Source organism: Saimiri boliviensis, chromosome 2, assembly GCF_048565385.1.
Source record: "Saimiri boliviensis isolate mSaiBol1 chromosome 2, mSaiBol1.pri, whole genome shotgun sequence".
Lineage (NCBI taxonomy): Eukaryota > Metazoa > Chordata > Mammalia > Primates > Cebidae > Saimiri > Saimiri boliviensis.
The window spans coordinates 90832230-90851328 of NC_133450.1; the positions used below are offsets into that span (position 1 = coordinate 90832230).

Genomic DNA, 19099 nt, shown 5'->3' on the forward strand with positions numbered 1-19099 from the left:
AAGCAAAGGAAATGACAAAACAATTAAAATGGTGCAACTAGAAAATGTCTAACACAAAAGAAGGCACTAAGAGAGGAACAGTGAAACTAAAAGACCTAAGGCATGTAGAAAGTAACATGGTAGACATAAATCCTACCTTATCAGTGATTACATTAAATGTAAATAGACTAAAATTGTATAATATTGCTGCATAAAATTACTCAACATATGGCTCCTTTAGTTTTTATTACTGTAGTTTTAAAGATGTTGAAGATAAATACAACTATCATGGCCCAGATTAGATTTTTTTTTAAACTTTTTATTATGTAAAATTTCAAATAAACACAAAAATAGACAAAATACTAAAAAGAACCTCATATACCCTAACTACAACAATCATTAACTCATGGCTAGCCTCATTTTATCTATACTCCCAACCTACTTGTTCCTACCCTATATTAGATTATTTTTGAAACAAATCTCAGACATCATTTAATCAGAAATGAATAATCTGCATAAATTAGAAATTAATAATCTGCATTTTGAAAAAAATTATTCATTTCATAGTAATATTATAGAAAAGGGGAAGATATATTAGCATCAGAAAATAGTAACTATATCTAAGATAAATTTAAGAAGCAATGCTATAATTGATTAAAAGTCCCAAAGAAAATTTGAAAATCTGAACAAAGCTCTTTTCAACCTAGTTTTCATTCCAATACCTGTCTGTTTTCTCAGGATTCCATCCTATTTTTGACCTAGTTAGTGAGGTGGTGTTTGATGATTCACTTTTTCTTGTCAAAGAATCATTATTATTCAAAATTTGCTCCAATAATCTTACATTTCCTGAAATAGAAGAGATACAGTATCATTTTCCAAATACTAATTCATTTCTCTTTTATATGATACCTCATATATTTGCATTCTGGCCCAAGTTAGTTTCTTATGATGATTATCTACTCAATTTATAGCCTACAGTGTATCCTACAATGTAGGCTATAAAGATACTCATCAAATAAAACTAATTATTTATACCTCATAAAAACCATACCACAAGCTGGGTGCAGTGGCTCACGCCTATAATCTCAGCACTATGGGAGGCCAAGGTGGGCGGATCACCTGAGGTCAGGAGTTCAAGACAAGCCTGACCAACATGGAGAAATCCCGTCTCTACTAAAAGTACAAACGTTAGCTGGGTGTGGTGGTGCAGGCCTGTAATCCCAGCTACTTGGGAGGCTAAGGCAGGAGAATTGCTTGAACCTGGGAGACGGAGGTTGCAGTGAGCTGAGATCGCACCACTGCACTCCAGCCTAGGCAACAAGAGCAAAACTCTGCCTCAAAACAAAAAACAAAAAACTATATCACAACATCATTAACTCATGGTTAGCCTCATTTTATCTATACTCCCAACCTACTTGTGGCTCATGCCTGCAATCCCAACACTTTGGGAAGCTGAGGCAGGAGGACTGCTTGAGGCCAAGAGTTTGAGACCAGCCTGCACAACAAAGCAAGACCCTGTCTCTATAAAAATAAATAAATAAACAAATAAGTAAAAGTCTGAATTCACAGAAAAAACCCTAAATTTATTTTCATCACCGAAAAAAAGGAATTTGAGTGAGAAGTGTCATCATCACAAAGTCCAGCAAAATAGAAGATTTTTATAAATGTAAAGAAGAGATTTATCTATTTCTTCAAAGTACCAATTAAGTGGATCTATCCCTTAGCCTTGTTTGTATGTAGTAAGACTATATAATAATTTTTGTTGAGAGATTGTCTTCTTTATTAAAGATTTTATTATCTTCTGCCTTTCTTAAAACTCTTTAAATGTGCCTAAGATAAGACTTGCATGCATTTAAATGATTCCAAGAATAAAAGCATTTAGTTTAATATTTGATTTACTTTTGTTACAAGGGGTACATTTTAAGACTCAGTAACACACTATTTTTCTTTTTTTTTTTTTTATTTCCGTAGATTTTTGGGGAACAGGTGGTATTGGGTTACATGAGTAAGTTCTTTAGTGGTGATATGGGAGATTTTGATGCACCCATCACCCAAGCAGTATACACTGAGACCAATTTGTAGCCTTTTATCCCTCATCCCCTTCCCAACCTTTTCCCACAAGTCCCCAAGTCCTTTGTATCATTCTTATGCCTTTGCATTCTTATAGCTTAGCTCCCATTTATGAGTGAAAACATAAGATGTTTGGTTAATACACTGTTACTTGCAGTCCCTTATAAAAGTTGTTGTTCTGTATTAAAAGGTTCACATATTAGCACTTTTTCCAAGTAAACATGGTAATAAATGTTAAGTTTCTCTATGTTTTATTATTAAAATCCACACCTAAAAACAATAGGAGGAAACATACTCTAAAAATGATTAGCAAAGCATTTTTAATTTTTTTATTAATTAATAACAAAACTTGGCCAGGCAGGCACAGTGGCTCACATCTGTAATCCCAGCACTTTGGGAGGCTGAGGCAGGCAGATTGCTTGAGCCCAGGAGACTGTGACCAGCCTGGGCAACATAGCAAAACCTTATCTCTATGAAAAATACAAAAATTAGCCTGGTGTAGTGGCATGCACCTGTAGTCCCAGCTACTCGGGAGGCTGAAGTTGGAAGATTAACTGAGTCTGGGGAGGTGGAGGTTACAGTGAGCCATGATCATGCCACTGTATTCCAGTCTGGATGACAGGGTGATATCTTATCTCACAAAAAATAAATAAAAATTAACAAAACTTATTCATTACAGGTTTAAGTAATAATCTGTAAGAGACAGAATAACTATAAATGTATACCTCCAATTACTTTTACAAAGAACCTAAAGAAGCTTGATTTTCCCAGAAAGTATCATTTAAAGTAAAATATTACAAATAGAGATTCCAATTTAGTTATGACTAGGCACAAAAAAATCTCATGAAAATTTCCTAATTTGGGATAGGTCTGGTCAAAGTCTCTGTTACCTCTGTGACATGACACTTCCATATTTTCTTTTTCTTCCAAAAGATTTTCCCTCTTTGATGGTTCATCATCCCTTGAAACAGGTATAGGAGCAAATCTGCGAGGTGCTGGTGTCTCCAAAGGAGATTTCTGTTTATCAAAACTCATATCTTCAATTTCTTTTAAAGGTGCTTTAACAGAAAATTTTTTTAAAAAATTAACTTGTTTTTAAGAAACTTTTAAAATAATTGCATATTACTCTTTCCTACATGTTAAAAATAAAGCCAAAATTATAAATAATAAATTATTAAGTATAGAGAAATAACTTTGTCCCCATTAAAAATCAAAAGAAATGAAGACAACATACATTTTATACTTGCATCTAGTAAATAAGAATCAATATGATAATATTCAGAACTACTGAAGCTGTGATGAAACTGGCAGAGCCAGACACTTCCTCATGGCAGTGAAAACTGATAAATCATCTGGCAATAAGTATAGGAAGAATTCAAGTTTCATATACTTTAACCTTAGATACTTTAACCTTAATCTTACTCTTGTGAAAATATTCTAAGAAAATAACATAAAAGAAAGAAAATGTGCTTTAAATATGATGTTTATTACAGTATTATTTATGAAGATGAAAACCTAAAAACTGCCTGAGTAGCCAAAACAAGATAATGATCAAGTAGACTGTGAAACAGTCATTCAACAGATCACCTTTAGTCATTACAAATTAAAATTATGAAGACAACTAACTATATAAAACATGGAAAATCCTTTTATGTGCTAGTAAAAAAGCTGTATAAAATACTACAACAATGTAAACATGATATATGCCCAAGAAAAAGCATAGAATTAAAACTTTAACTTACTGAACTTTTAATTTACTCATTTTTTCTTTTGTTACTGTTACTTTTATATACAAAGAAATAAATTCAGTTTACAATCAATAAAATAGATACCTTTTTCATAAAAACTCATGCTTAAGAAAAACAAAATTATAAGCAAGAAATTCCCTGGAGTTGAGTTCTGAAAAAAGTGTCCACTGCTATAACACAGCTGGGTCATAATGAAACCTGAGTTCTGGCGCTAGCTCTGACATCCTCCCTCGCAAGTCAGGCAATCTTGAGCAGGCAAGTCATACCATTCTGTGCTTCACTGTCCTCTGTTCATAACTTAAAAATGGACTCATTACGTCACAACAGTTCTTTGTTGTTGTTGTTTGCTTTTTTTTTTGTTTTTAAGATAGGGTCTCACTCTGTCACCCAGGTTGGAGTGCAGTTGCATGATCACAGCTCACTGAAGCCTCAACCTCCAGGGCTCAGGCAATCTTCCCACCACAGCCTCCCAAGTAGCTGGGACTACAGGCATGTGCCACCACACCTGGCTAATATTTTTATTTTTATGTTTAGAGACAGGGTCTCACTAAATTGCCCTTGAACTCCTGGGCTCAAGTGATCCTTTTACCTTGGCCTCTCAAAGTGCTGGCCACAAAAGTTTTACAAGGACCACTCATTTGTTGCAAAATGTAAAGCACCTTATAAGCATGGACAATCTTTAATGACTGTAATACAACAATGTTCTAACAGATCAAGTGTTGAAAATATTGTACTATATAGATCTGTATATCACTAAAAGGATAGTCCCTTGATTTTCTTTAGTTCGTTATTCAAATAACAATAACTTAGAAACGCATGTATTCATTTATTTTAAATACTAAAGTTTTAACAAAGAAGCTATGTATTGCTTTGTTATTACAGAGTTTTAAAATTCAATCAAGATAAGCAGACTTGCGTTACTAACTCTGAAAATATTTAGAAATGGTTTAAAAATGTACTCTGACAGAATCAAGAAAAATAGTAAATATGTAGTTTGTCAGAGAGCAGAATTGATCTATTTACAAGCATTTTAATAGTAAATAATATTTTTCTAAATTTATAAGCACTTCTGACAATTTATGAAGGTTATTAATTAAAACCACAGATAAGAACATAATTCATAATTTTTTAAAATTTCAAAATAACCTAAAAATTACTTGACCTAGAAACAGAACTAGTTTTGCCTGGGTGCGGTGGCTCATGCCTGTAATCCAACACTTTGGGAAGCCAAGGCAAGTGCATCACCTGAGGTCAGGAGTTCAACACCAGTCTCTGGCCAACATGGTGAAACTCCGTCTCTATGAAAATACAAAAATTAGCTGGGCATGATGGTGGGAGCCTGTAATCCTAGCTACTCAGGAGCCTGAGTCAGGAGAATCACTTGAACCTGGGAGGCAGAGGTTGCTGTGAGCCAAGTTCATGCCATTGCATTCCAGCCTGGATGACAAAGAGAGACTCCATCTCACCAAAACAAAAAACAAAAACAAAAAACAAAACAAAAAAAAAAAAACTAGCTTTAGCTAAGACAAGGTAGCCTGAGAAAGAAAATTTTAAAAAATAAGTTTTTTTAAAAAAAACCTAGATTTATTTTTAAAAATCTTATGAGTAAATTTTATAAAACAAAGACTCCTACTGATTAGGAAATACGTTCTCAGCTTATGTAACACAAAGAGAATTCATAGCTGACATTTTTTATTCATAGAGAACTACATATTTTTACCTTGTCTGGAAGCAAATGTGTTATATGAAGATGGATTACAGCTACCAAGATTAGGGTGTTCTGGTTTTACAAAATACTTTTCCACTGCTCTGGAGGAGGGCACACTAACAGGCTGAAAACTACTAGTCTTGAGTGCAGCACTAATAAAATGAGTCTAGAAGAAATAAGATTATTTTACTGTTTTCAAATATCATTTGAAAGAGATAATAAAATACATTAAAATATTAAAGGGGTTAAACATAATTTACTGTACTTAAACAATGAAAAAAATACATATTACATTGCAAATATCCACTGTAGAAGCAGCAACGATGCCATTGGAAAGATGTAGAATCGCACTAAGGCTGACTCTGCTGTGTGACCTTAATCATTTTCCTTAACCATTCTAAACCTCAGTGCTTTCCTTTCTACCTCAGATATGGCTCAGGGGCCATTGCTGCCAGCTAAGAAAAGACCAGGAAAGAGAGGCCCTCACCCTAAACCTCTACTTACATCAGAGAATTCAAAACCAAAACATCCCATCTTTTACATCCTAAATGGTAAGATTTTGTTTGAAGCAAAGGTTTGAAAATCATTGACAGTAAGTTCTCAAATAAATATCCATGCTTAGCAGCAACAGTAACATATACATTTGCACATAAATGGAAAATAGAGCGGCAACATAGTTTTCAGCACTATTTATTAAAATATCTGAAATGAGGTCAGGCGCAGGGGTTCATGCCTGTAATCCTAGCACGTTGGGAGGCCAAGGGGAGCAGATTGCCTGAGGTGAGGAGTTCGAGATCAGCCCATCCAACACGGCGAAACCCTGTCTATACTAAAAATACAAAAATCAGCTGAGCATGGTGGCAGGCGCCTGTAATCCGCCTACTCAGGAGGCTGAGGCAAGAGAATCACTTGAACCGGGAGGCAGAGGTTGCAGTGAGCCAAGATGGTGCCACTGCACTCCAGCCTGGATGACAGAGTGGGACTCTGTCTCTAAAATAAAATAAAATAAAATAAAAATAAAGTAAAATATCTAAAATGAGCAAGTATCTTAACTAATAAAACTGGTTTTAGGCTGGGCATGGCGGCTCACACCTGTAATCACAGCACTTTGGGAAGCTGAGGCAGGCAGATCACCTGAGGGCAGGAGTTCGAGACCTGCCTGGCCAACATGGTAAAACCCCATCTCTACTAAAAATACAAAAAATTAGCTGAGCGTGGTGGCAGGCACCTGTAATCCCAGCTACTTGGAAGGCAGAGGCAGGAGAATCACCTGAACCTGAGATGTGGAGGTTGCAGTAAGCCAAGATCACATCATCTTGTCACCTACTCCAGCCTGGGTGACAAGAGCAAAACTCCATTTCAAAAATATAAAGAAATAAATTTCACATTAATCAGAAAAAAAGTAAATTAAAACCAACACATTTACAAGGCTGATCATTCACTCACTCCAAAAAAAATAAAAAATAAAAGTTTACTGAGTGCTAAGTAGTGTTCTAGGACTTAGAAATTCCAAAATAGGTGGGGTACAGTGGCCCACGTCTGTAATTCTAGCACTTTGGGAGGCCAAGGTGGATGGATCACTTGAGGCCGAGTTCAAGACTGGTCTCACCAACATGGTGAAAACTTGTCTCTACTGAAAATATAAAAATTAGCTGGGCATGGTGGTGCAAGCCTATAATCCCAGCTACTTGGTAAGTTGAGGCATGAAAATTACTTGAACCTGGGAGGTGGAGGTTGCAGTGAGCCGAAATCACACCACTGCACTCCAGCCTGCGCGACACAGAGAGACTCTATCTAAAAAAAAAAAAAAAAAAAAAAAAAAAAGTCCAAAATAAATAAGAAAGTATGCTATCAGCTTCTTGTGAGAATAACACTTTTTATAATAGCCCCAGTGCCTCATTCTCAAATGGCATTAAAAATGTTCCTTCTTTTAATTAATTAAATGCAAAAGCAAATTATGTATACCAGGTAGTTCTTATCCAAGGGTGTGCATCAGAATCATTATGAGGCTTTCAATGATTGCCAGGCACTACCTCAGAAATGCTGGTTCAAAATCTCTGAAAGGCCTCAGCAAGTGTGTGTATGTATAATTTTTTTTTTGAAGATAGAGTCTTACTCTGTCATCCAGGATGAAGCACAATTGCATTATCATAGTTGACTGTAACTGCAAATTCCTGGACTAAAGGTCTCCTCCAGTCTCCCTGGGACTATAGGCACATGCCACCAGGCCAGGTTTTTTTTTAGAGATGAGGTCTTACTACATTGATCAGGCTGGTCTTGAACTCTTGGCCTCAATCTATCGTCTTAGCTTGGCCTACCAAGATGCCAAACACGAAAAGCATGAATATTTTTATAAAGTTTTGCAAGTAATTCTAGCGCACATTCCCAGACTAAAAACTGCTGATATAAACACATAGCTGCAATAAGATATATGCATTTAAAAATGTGGCCAGGCATGGCAGCTCATGCATGTAACCCTAGCACTTTGGGAGGCCAAGGAAGGCAGATCACTTGAGGTCACAAGTTCGAGACCAGCCTGTCCAACATGCTAAAACCCCGTTTCTACTAAAAATACAAAAATTAGCTGGGCATGGCGGTGTGTGCCTGTAATCTCAGCTACATGGGAGGCTGAGGCAGGAGAATCTCTTGAGAGGTGAAGGTTATAGTGAGTGGAGATTGCAACACTGTACTTCAGCCTGAGCAACCATAGCAAGATTCCATTTCAAAAAATAAATTAATAAAAATAAAAATGATATGAACAAAAATAGTTTAAAAGGAGGAAAAGCCAAATAGAGGGAGAGGTCTCACAGAACTAGTGACATTTGAGATATAACATGCAGAGTTATCCACATTAGAGGAGAACAAAGACAAGCAAATCATGATTTAAGAATTAAAACTGTTACAATCTAATGAGCTACTGCAATTATCAATGAATATTAGCTGAGAGATCCAAGTGATAAAAGATTAAGGAATCTGTACTGGCTTTATTATGGATACCTGAATATCTATTTGTTGTTGTTGTAATTTTTCAAGATTTCTTATGTGCTGCTCCATGAACACGTTCATTTGCTTTTCATGATCATGACAGTGTAGTTTCTCTTGTTTACTCTGAATGCTTGTTTGCTGCTCTGTAACACGTTGTAGGTGTTTATCAGTCTCCTGTAACTTACTAAGTAATTCTGTAACAGAATTGACTTTTGCTTCCAAATCACTCTGTACCTAAAATAAAAATATTTTTTAAATTCACATTATAGGATACCAAAAACATGTCTAATTACTAGAAATGTTATTTAAATCAGAGAAGTGATCAAATTTGAGCCTTTACCCACTAAATGTCTAATGATTTAATGCCTTTATTTTTAGAGTCACAGAAATGAAAGGCAGAAGACAACTATCCTTAGGTAAATGTTTCCTCTCAAAAACAAAAATTATACCAAATCTGCCACACAGAATTTTATGGTACCTAAAAGATACTTAAGTGGAAATTAAAAAGAAGAAAACTACTGTAAAGCAAAGTAGTTTTTGATACTTTACTAATGCAAGGCTGAGTTAGGTCAGCAGCCTTGAGTTCTAGTTTTGGCTCTGCCACTTTCTCGTTCCAAACTCACGTACCTACTCTGACCTGTCTCTCTGTTTCCCCATTTAGAAAGTGACAGCCAAGGCATAGATTATCTCTAAGGTTCCTCTAGCTCACAAATAAGAATAACTAATTATCCAGGTTGCCCAGGACCAAAATGTTTCCCAGGAGGTAGGACTCTAAGTGGTAAAACTGGGAAAGTTCTGAATTTGCTAGTGCCATCACAGTATTAGAAGGTAATTTTCACAGTTCCTGGAAGTAGTAGACAATCACAAATGGGAAAATTCTTTCAAATTGAGAGCAATTACAATGTTTCTAGTCTATAATTGGACACAACCATTTATAGAATCAGTGCTTAATAAGTACTTCTATATTCACAAAGTAGTTATGAATATCTGGGAAGAAAAATATACCTTTATCAATGGAGCTGCGGTTGCAATGGCAGCAGCAGTTGCTGCAGCCACGGTTGTAGCTGAATCAATTCCACTGGGCGAAATTCTAGTTTCCTGAGTAACAGCATCCTTCTCTATGCCTGCATCTTCTAATAGATGTACCTTTACTTCCTTAAAAACAGGCATGCTTTGAGCTCTAGAAGTAAAAAAGCAATAAAAATGTATTCAGTAAACTACACATTGAATCTTTTCAAGAAATAGTTAGAAATGGTAATCTGCTAAAGGTCATTTTGATTTTTTAAATTAAATCACCTATTAAACAAGGTCATTTGGTTAATAATATTTACTAAGGTCCAGGTCGCTAAGGGCTAAAGAAATAAGATAATTCCTTGAAGATAGCAATATTATTTTGGAAAATAAAAATTACACACATGAAAAAGGTATGGAACAATTTAAAAGACATATTATCAAGAAGTACAAATTTAAAACACTCAGTGGCTCACCCCTGTAATCCCAGCACTTTGGGATGCCAAGGCAGGTGGATCACGAGGTTAGGAGATCGAGACCATCTTGGCCAACATGGTGAAACCTCCTCTCTACTAAAAATACAAAAATTAGCAGAGCATGGTGGTATGCGCCTGTAGTCCCAGCTACTTAGGAGGCTGAGGTGGGAGAATCACTTGAACCTGGGAGGCAGAGGTTTCAGTGAGCCGAATCACACCACTGCACTCTAGCCTGGGCGACAGAGCAAGACTCCATCTCAAAAAAACAAACAAACAAACAACAACAACAAAGAACACTCAGAAAAAGCTCTAAGAATTCAAGTACTAAGCTTTACTCCTAAAGGCAGACAACTCAAGAAACACTGTTGTTTCCTTTCTTCTTTTATTATTTTGTTAAAGATTAGTCAAGTATAGTAGTGACAAGGGGAGAAAGAGCAGAGTAAGTTTGGTCTGGGCCAGGTGGGGATCAGCACTTTGGGAGGCCAAGACAGGTGGACTGCTGGAGCTCAGGAGTTTGAGACTACCTTGGGCAACATGGTAAAACCCCCTCTCTACTAAAATACAAAAAAATTCACTGGGCATGGTGGTGCATGCCTGTAATCCCAGCTACTTGGGAGGCTGAGGCAGGAGAATCACTTAAACCTGGGCAGCGGAGGTTGCAGTGAGCCTAGATTGCACCACTGCACTCCAGCCTGGGTGACACAGCAAGACTCCATCTCCAACAGAGTTATAAAAAAAAAAAAGTCTGGTCTGTAACTGACTGTGAGCAATCAATTGAGATAACTTATTACCTCAGACAAGCTGCTGTTGTTTTTAAATTCTTGATAATTTTATTCTCCAAATACTTGATTTAAGAATTATAACATTATTGGCCAGGTGCAGTGGCTCACACCTGTTATCCCAGCACTTTGGGAGGCCAAAGTGGGCGGACAGCTTAAGGCCAGGAGTTCGAGATCAGCTTGGGCAACATGACAAAATCCTGACTCTACAAGTAATAAAATTATCCAGGCATGGTGGCACACACTTGTAGTCCCAGTTACTCAGGAGACCGAGACAGGAGGATCTCATGAGCCTGAGGAGGTAGAGACTACAGTGAGTCGTGAATGCACCACTGCACTCCAGCCTGTGAGACAGAGTGAGACACAATCTCAAAAAAAAAAAAAAAAAAAAAATTATAGCACTATTGATGTACACTTTGTGGCTTTTTTTTCCTCCTGCTTTACTGAGGTATAATTGAAAATAATTGTATATATTTACAATGTACAATGTGATATTTTAATATATGTAGACATTGTAAAATGATTACAGTTAAGCTATTAGCATACCATCCCCTCATCTTTTTATGTGATGAGAACATTTAAGATCTACTGTCTTAGCAATTTACAAGCATAGAATTCATTATTAACCATAGTTACATGCTGTACAATAAATCCCTAGATTTATTCATCCTGTCTAAGAGAAATTGTACCTTTTGACCTGTATCTCCCACTTCCTACCCACCCTAGCCCCTGGCAACCACGAGTCTACTTTCTGCTTCTATAAGTCTGACTTTTTCAGATTCCACATGTAAATGAGAATAAATGATATTCATCTTTCTGTGCCTGGCTAACTTCACTTAGCATAATGTCGAAGAGGGATTGTTAAAACTGCTGAAAAACAATTTCTTAATTCTAGCTCATTTAGATTTACTTAATAAATGTCACTCAAGCAGGCCGGGCACAGTGGCTCACGCCTATAATCCCAGCACTTTGGGAGGCCAAGGCAGGAGGATTGCCTGAGGTCAGGAGTTTGAGACTAGCCTGGCCAACATGGTGAACACTGTGTCTGCTAAAAATACAAAAAATTAGGCAGATGTGGTGGTGGGTGCTTGTAATCTCAGCTACTTGGGAGGCTGAGGCAGGAGAATTGCTTGAACCCAGGAGGCAGAGGTTGCAGTGAGCCAAGATTGCACCACTGCACTCCAGCCTGGGCAACAAGAGCAAAACTCAGTCTAAATAAATAAATAAATAACACTCCATTTATTAAAATGTTCACAAAATACACCATTAAGAAGCCTGGGTCAAGTGTGGTGGCTCACACCTGTAATTCCAGCCTTTTGGGAGGCCAAGGCGGGCTGATCACCTGAGGTCAGAAGTTCGATACCAGCCTGGCCAACATGGTAAAACCCTGTCTCTACAAAAAGTACAAAAATTAGCCAGGCATGGTGGCATGCATCTGTAATCCCAGCTATATGGGAAGCTGAAGCAGAAGAATCACTTGAACCTGGGAGGTAGAGGTTGCAGCGAGTCAAGATTATGCCACTGCACTCCAGCCTGGGCAATAGAGTGAGACACTGTCTCAAAAAAAAAAGAAGGCTGAATTTGCCAGATGCTACATGACTCTAATCCTAGCACTGTGGGAGGCCAAGGCAGGAGTACTGCTTGATTGCTTGAGCCCAGGAGTTCAAGGCCAGCCTGGGCAACATGGTAAACCCTGTCACTACAAAAAAAAAAAATTAAAAATTAAAAAAAAGACCCTGAAATAAAAACAAGTCCAGCAAATAGACACATATTTTCAATAAGGCATTTAATTAAATACTAAAATTAAAAAAGAAGGCTAGCTAATTTGTTCTAGATTTAAAAAAATTAAAAATTAAAAAAAAGACCCTGAAATAAAAACAAGTCCAGCAAATAGACACATATTTTCAATAAGGCATTTAATTAAATACTAAAATTAAAAAAGAAGGCTAGCTAATTTGTTCTAGATTTGGTCTCAAAGAAAACAATGAAAGGAACCACTGACAAAATGGAAGAGTCCCTAAGAAAGTCTAAGTAAAATCGGCAGGAATATGTTCCATCTCCAGCTGCTGGACTCCCCCCTTGATTTTTAAAGGTATTACAGAACTCTTAAACTCACTTCTCTTTGATATTTCCCCATTTCTACTAAGAGTATTTTTCTCTTAGTCTCAAAATGTTGAAGTCATCTTCACTTCTCTACTTGCTTACCTACCCAATTAAGTAATAAGGTTTGGTCAATTATTTCATCACAATCGCATTAAGAGTGTCATAGAATTATAGACAGAGCTGGGGGAACTTTATAGGTCTTCCATCATAATTTCCTAATTTTATAAATGAAGAAATTGTAGTCTACATAGGTCACAGGATATTCAAATTTCCTAATTTTACAGATGAAGAAATTGCAGTCCAGAGAGGTTACAGAATTTACTTGATCATTATCACAGAACTATCTAATGGTAGAGTTAGGATCCAATTCCCAGAGGTCTTCCCATGACACCAGGGCTTTTGCTCTCAGATTAGCACTTTGCCCTCCTCACTTCTCTCTCTCAACTGAAAAGTTTCATCACCTATACTAACTAGTCCATTCTTCCAGTTTCTACAAGCTTCCTACACATAAGTCACCATTAAAAAATCAAAAATTATTCCTTATAAAGAACTGAATTGGCTAATTTCCTGTTTGGCTTCCCACACACAAGTTTCTCCTCCCTGACTCCACATTCCATGCCATGCACACAGTGACTCCATGCTTTTCCTCACTGTGCTCGCTCACCCTTCTTCCATCCAACTTACTACATCCTTCTCCTCCTTTAAGGGGCAATGCAAGTGTTACCTTCTTCAGGAAGCCTGTTCTTACAATACCTCCTCTTGATATCTCCCTTTGTTAACTTTTTTTTAAATTTACTATCAATGGAGACTTGCTACTCAACCATCCCAGGGTTTAAATATCTGTACGGGACAATTTAATAATAATGAAATTAATCATTAATTCCTCCATATACATATATATTATCTCCCCAATTAAGCTGTAAGCAATCTGGGGTAGGAAATGGTAGAGGGACTTCTTTCATATCAAACAGGAACTAACAAAGGGTTAGGTATGTAGTAAGTACTCAATATATATCTTTAACCAACTGAGGGGTAGACATAATTCAGGAATTCCTTATCTTTAAGCTTTCTGCCTCAAGTCTAAAAGTGACTTATCTTTGCTTAACAAGAGAAATATTATAAGGCTAGACATAAATTTCTTTATAGGCTTTTAAATTTTATTTTTTCCAATTATTAAATTAATAAATGCTCAATGTGGCAAATGTAAAGAACTATGAAATATAAACATTGAAAAATGCATATAACCCTCCCATTAAGAAGCAATTATTTCATTCGTCTTCTCTTTTAGACAATTTTTCTTTATTCTTAAATCCACGGCCTATCCCAGTACTATGCTGCAAATATTCCCACCGAGGCCACTAATAACCCTTCTTGCTCAACTTAGAGTCCAGTTTTCAGTTCTTACCTTCCATTACCTCAGAGCAGCATATCACACTTGGAACCTAATCCCCCTTGGCTTTGTTACCACCATACCCGCTACATCTCTACATCTCTGGGTAAACTTTCTGAGCAGCATTTAGAAGCTAGCTTGCATTCTCCATATACTCCTTAAATGTTTGATTTTCTCAGAGTCTATCCAGCTCTAGCCATCTTTCTTTTCACTGCCATAATCTCACTGAATCACTTCAACTATTCCCAAAGCTTAGATTTAGACTGCCATTTACATAATGATGACTTTGGCATCTTAATTTCTAGCTTGGATCCCTTTTGTGAATTTGACTTTTTGATTTTTTTTTTTTTTGACAGGATCTCACTGTCGCCCAGGCTGGAGTGCAGTAGCACAACTATGGCTCACGGCGGCCTCAACCTCCTGGGCTCAAGCGAACCTCCTGCTTCACCCTCCCAAGTACTGAGGAGTACAAGCACATACCACTCCGCCTAGCTAATTTATTGTTTGTAGAGATAGGGTCTTGCTATGGTTGCCCAGGCTAATCTCAAACTCCTAGGTTCAAGTCATCCTCCCAGCTTGACCTCCCAAAGTGCTGGGATTACAAGCATGAGCCACCGCCTGGGAACTTCACCTTCATATCCCATTTTCTACTGAACATCTCTTACCTGCATGTCTCAGAGGAACCTCAAACCCTTGCCCACGCCCAGAATAAAGTTACCCCCAAGGATTTCCTTTCTCAATGAATAATACTACTGACCATGTATTTGTGAAAGCCAAAAATCTGGAATCTATCCTTAGTGCCTTCCTTATACTCATACCTAATTAATGATTCTTATCAATTCACTCTTCTAATAATCTTCCAAATTTGTGTCTTTCTCTCCAACTGAGCATGATTCTCACTACCATACCACCACTTCCCAGTGTATTCAGGACCAATCTAATTCATTCCTCCCTGAAAACTCCATAGCCAATAATTCATTTCCTGGACTACAGTCCAGGCAGGCTACCACAGTAGCCTAGACATATTTTAAGAAATGTATCTAATTCTTTAAAACTTTTAAATGATTTGCCATTTCTCTTACATTAAAGACCAAATTCATTTAGAGGAGTCCATAACCTAGTCCCTAGCTTACATCTCCAGTCACACATAAAGGAGTTCTTCCCTTGTTCCAGACACTCTGGCCAGATTCTTCATTCCTCTAAGGTTTTAGAGTACATTATAATACCAAATAAGGCAAGTTCTCCATCATTCTATTTTTGTTTTTGCTTTTCCAAATGTATCTTGCTATTCCAAACTGACTGTATTCTATCTGGATGGATTCTTAACTCTGTGTATATGCATATACCCACATATGTAGTAGTATAAATATATATTTATACAACACACGCAGACACACATTTCTTTTTCTCAACTGTATATTCTTCCAGGTAAGTTTTAGAATTGCATTTCCAATTTCCATCTACCACTTATTCTCAAAATAACAAAAAAATTTAAGACTGACCACACCAAAACATATGTTAATTAACAAAACTTATATTTTTACAGTACTTAGTCTTCCCATCCAAGAACATGTTGAGTCTCTTAATTTATCTTAGCCTTTGGTTATTTCCCTTGGCAAAATTTCATACTTCTTCAGATAGATTCTATAGACTTCTGGTTATGAGTATTCCCAACTTTTTTTTTTTTTGGTAGTGACATTGCTATCGTCATTGTTATTTCACTTTATTATTGAATATTGCTGAGTATCTGATCACCTTCCTGAACTTTCATTAGTGTAAAAATTGAGTTAGTGGTCTCTTGGATTCTCTGAAAACACAATATTTTCTACAAATTGTAATTTTGCCTCCTCTTTTTCAGTATCTAAACCTGATTTCATTTTCTTACCTAACTGCTATAGCTAAGGCTTCCAAATTACATTTGAAAAATAATGGACATCTTCTCTTGTTCCCAATTTTCCCATAAAAGAGGGTATTGACTATAGGTTTACAATAAACATTGTAAGAAAGTATCATTCTGGCTGGGCACAGTGGGTCACATCTGTAATCCCAGCACTTTGGAAGACTGAGGTGGGCAGATCACCTGAGGTCAGAAGCTGGAGACCAGCCTGGCCAACATGATGAAACCCCATCTCTACTAAAAATACAAAAAATTAGCTGGGTACGGTGGCAGGCGCCTGAAATCTTGGCACTCAGGAGGCTGAGGTGGGAGAATCACTTGAACCTGGGAGGCAGAGGTTTCAGGGAGCCAAGATCATGTCATTGCATTCCAGCCTGGCAGCCTTGATGACAAGAGTGAAATTACGTCTAAAAAAAAAAAAAAATAGAGAGAGAGAGAGAGAACGTATCATTCTATTCTTTGTTTTTTTTTTTTGAGATGGAGTTTCGCTCTTGTTACCCAGGCTGGAGTGCAATGGCACGATCTCAGCTCACCGCAACCTCCACCTCCTGGGTTCAAGCAATTCTCCCGCGTCAGCCTCCTGAGTACTGGGACTACAGGCATACGCCACCATGCCCAGCTAATTTTTGTATTTTTAGTAGAGACGAGGTTTCACCATGTTGACCAGAATGGTCTCAATCTCTTGACCTCATGATCCACCCACCTCGGCCTCCCAAAGTGCTGGGATTACAGGCGTAAGCCACCGCGCCTGGCCTTCTATTCTTAGTTTTAAAGAAGCTTGTGAGTATATGTGTTGTGGTGACTGAGTATAAAATGGGTATAGAAGGGAGGCATAGGGAGAGATTTGTTAAAGGATACAAAATTATAGCTATATCAGCTACTTAGGAAGACTAAGTCAGGAATAAGTTACAGCTAGATAGGATGAATGACTATAGTCGGATGAGTATAGTTAATAATAATGCGTTACACAGTTTCAAATAGCTAAAAGGAGGATATTGAAGGTTCCTAACACAAAGAAATGATAAATGTTTCAGATGAAGGATATGCTAATTGCCATGATCTGATCACTATATATTGTATGTATACCACTATGTACCCCACAAACATACAATTATTAGTCAATTTTAAAAATAAAAAATTTTAAAACATATTGGCATAAAATTTCATTAAATGTGACTGCAGTGCTTATCACATATATTTTCTTATTTGATCAAATCATATAAATATATTAATAGATCATGAATTATTATAGTAGGGCAATGGTTAAGAGCACTGTCTCTAGTGACAGACTGCCTGGATGACTTCAACCCTTCTAGTCCATATTTGTAAGCTCGAAACATTATTAGACACGCCTTTGTAAAGACTGAGTAGTATGTAAGAAGTGCAGCCAAGTATGTGGGCTCATCTCTGTAATCCAAGCACCTTCAAAGGCTGAGGTGGGAGGGCTTCTTATGCACAGGAGTTTGAGACCAGCCTGAGCAATACAGGGAGACCCTATATCTACAAAAAGTAAAAAAGCTGGATGTGGTGGCACATGCCTGTAGTCCCAGCTATTATGGGGTGGGGTTGGGGGCACCTCAGGTGGGAAGATCACTTCAGCCTGGGAGGTCAAGGCTACAGTGAGCCATGAACCTACCCCTGAACTCCAGCCTGGGTGACAGAGTGAGACCCTGTCTCAACAAAATAAAAAAAAAAAAAAAAAAAAAAAAAAAACAAGAAAAAAACTTAAGAAGTACAGAGGACAGTACCTGGTGCATAAGTGTTACATTAGAATTTGATATTACCATTTTTGAAACATTGCTGCATTCCTGGACTAAACTCTACTTAATCACTGTGTATTAATCTTTTAATGTATGATAAGATATAATTTGCTTATAACTTATTTATAATAATATATCAATATAATTGTATTTTTCTTTAACTATTAGAATAGTATTAGATTATTTTATTTCAAGAACTGGGTTTTTTAAAAATTACAATAGTATGATGAAAATATCTCTGATGGAACTAATTGTTAGATGATGATACTTGGGCCAGGTTAGCATCATAAAATGACATGAGTGGCATTCTTTTCATTTTTTTGGATCAGAATATATAGTATGATCATAATCTGGTTCTTAAAATTTTTCAGGAACTCAAACAAAATCATGACTGCTTTTGGAGATTGCTCTTTGAAGGTTTCTTTCAATTTACTTCCCAGTAGCTAACCTATTAAAATCTTCTTAGTTATATGGTTATTTTTGGTGAGTTATTTCTTTCATCTAGATTTCTTAATTTGTCGCATTCAAGTACATAGTATGCTTACCACAGTATTTGCTTTTACCTTCTCTAAGTCTATTATGTCCTCTTTTTATTTCTAACATGCATTCTCTCACCAGTTTTCTGACCTGGACTTGTCCAGGATTTGCTTATTACACTGACATACTTCTAGAACTAGTTGAAAACATTCTACTGTGTTTATGTTTTCTTTTATCTGGTATACTTGATTTCTTCTGCTTTTCCTGCTTTTTTCCCTAACATTCAGCATCTGTCTGTCTGTCTGTCTGTCTGTCTGTCTGTCTGTGTATTTTTCTACTGAGACAATGTCTCATTCTGTCACCCAGGCTGGAGAGAAGTGACATGAACATAGCTCATGGCAGCCTCAAACTCCAAGGCCCAAGAGATCCTCCCACTCAGCCTCCCAGACTCCTGAAACTATAGAAACACACCACCATGCTGGTTAATAAAAAAAAAATTTTTCTTTGTAGAGATGAAGTCTCACTATATTGCCCAGACTGGTCTCAAACTCTTGGGCTCAAGTGATCCTTCTGTCTTGGATTCCCAAAGTGCTAGTGAGCCACCATGCCCAGCCTCCTTCAGGTTTTATAAGAAATTACTTTCCTGCTAAATTTCTAAAATTAACTGCTCAGCCTCCTTAACCTCAAATTTCCATATGCTGTAATTTGATTTAAAA

General features: G+C 37.0%; 1 protein-coding gene across 6 annotated transcripts in view; it reads right to left on the reverse strand.

The window, feature by feature from the left end:
• Nucleotides 1-19099, reverse strand: part of KIAA0586 (KIAA0586 ortholog) — a 136085-nt gene that overhangs the window by 106841 nt on the left and 10145 nt on the right. For all 6 annotated transcript variants that reach the window (XR_012516292.1, XM_074393882.1, XM_074393883.1 and 3 more), the window contains exons 5-9: nt 9496-9670; nt 8503-8724; nt 5518-5671; nt 2940-3107; nt 702-825 (exon numbers count right to left, since the gene is read on the reverse strand). Coding sequence is in view for 5 of the 6 variants with exons in the window: in XM_074393882.1 (XP_074249983.1) it covers nt 702-825; nt 2940-3107; nt 5518-5671; nt 8503-8724; nt 9496-9670 (843 nt within the window). In the remaining variant the exon portion in view is untranslated. The remainder of the gene's footprint in view (nt 1-701; nt 826-2939; nt 3108-5517; nt 5672-8502; nt 8725-9495; nt 9671-19099) is intronic.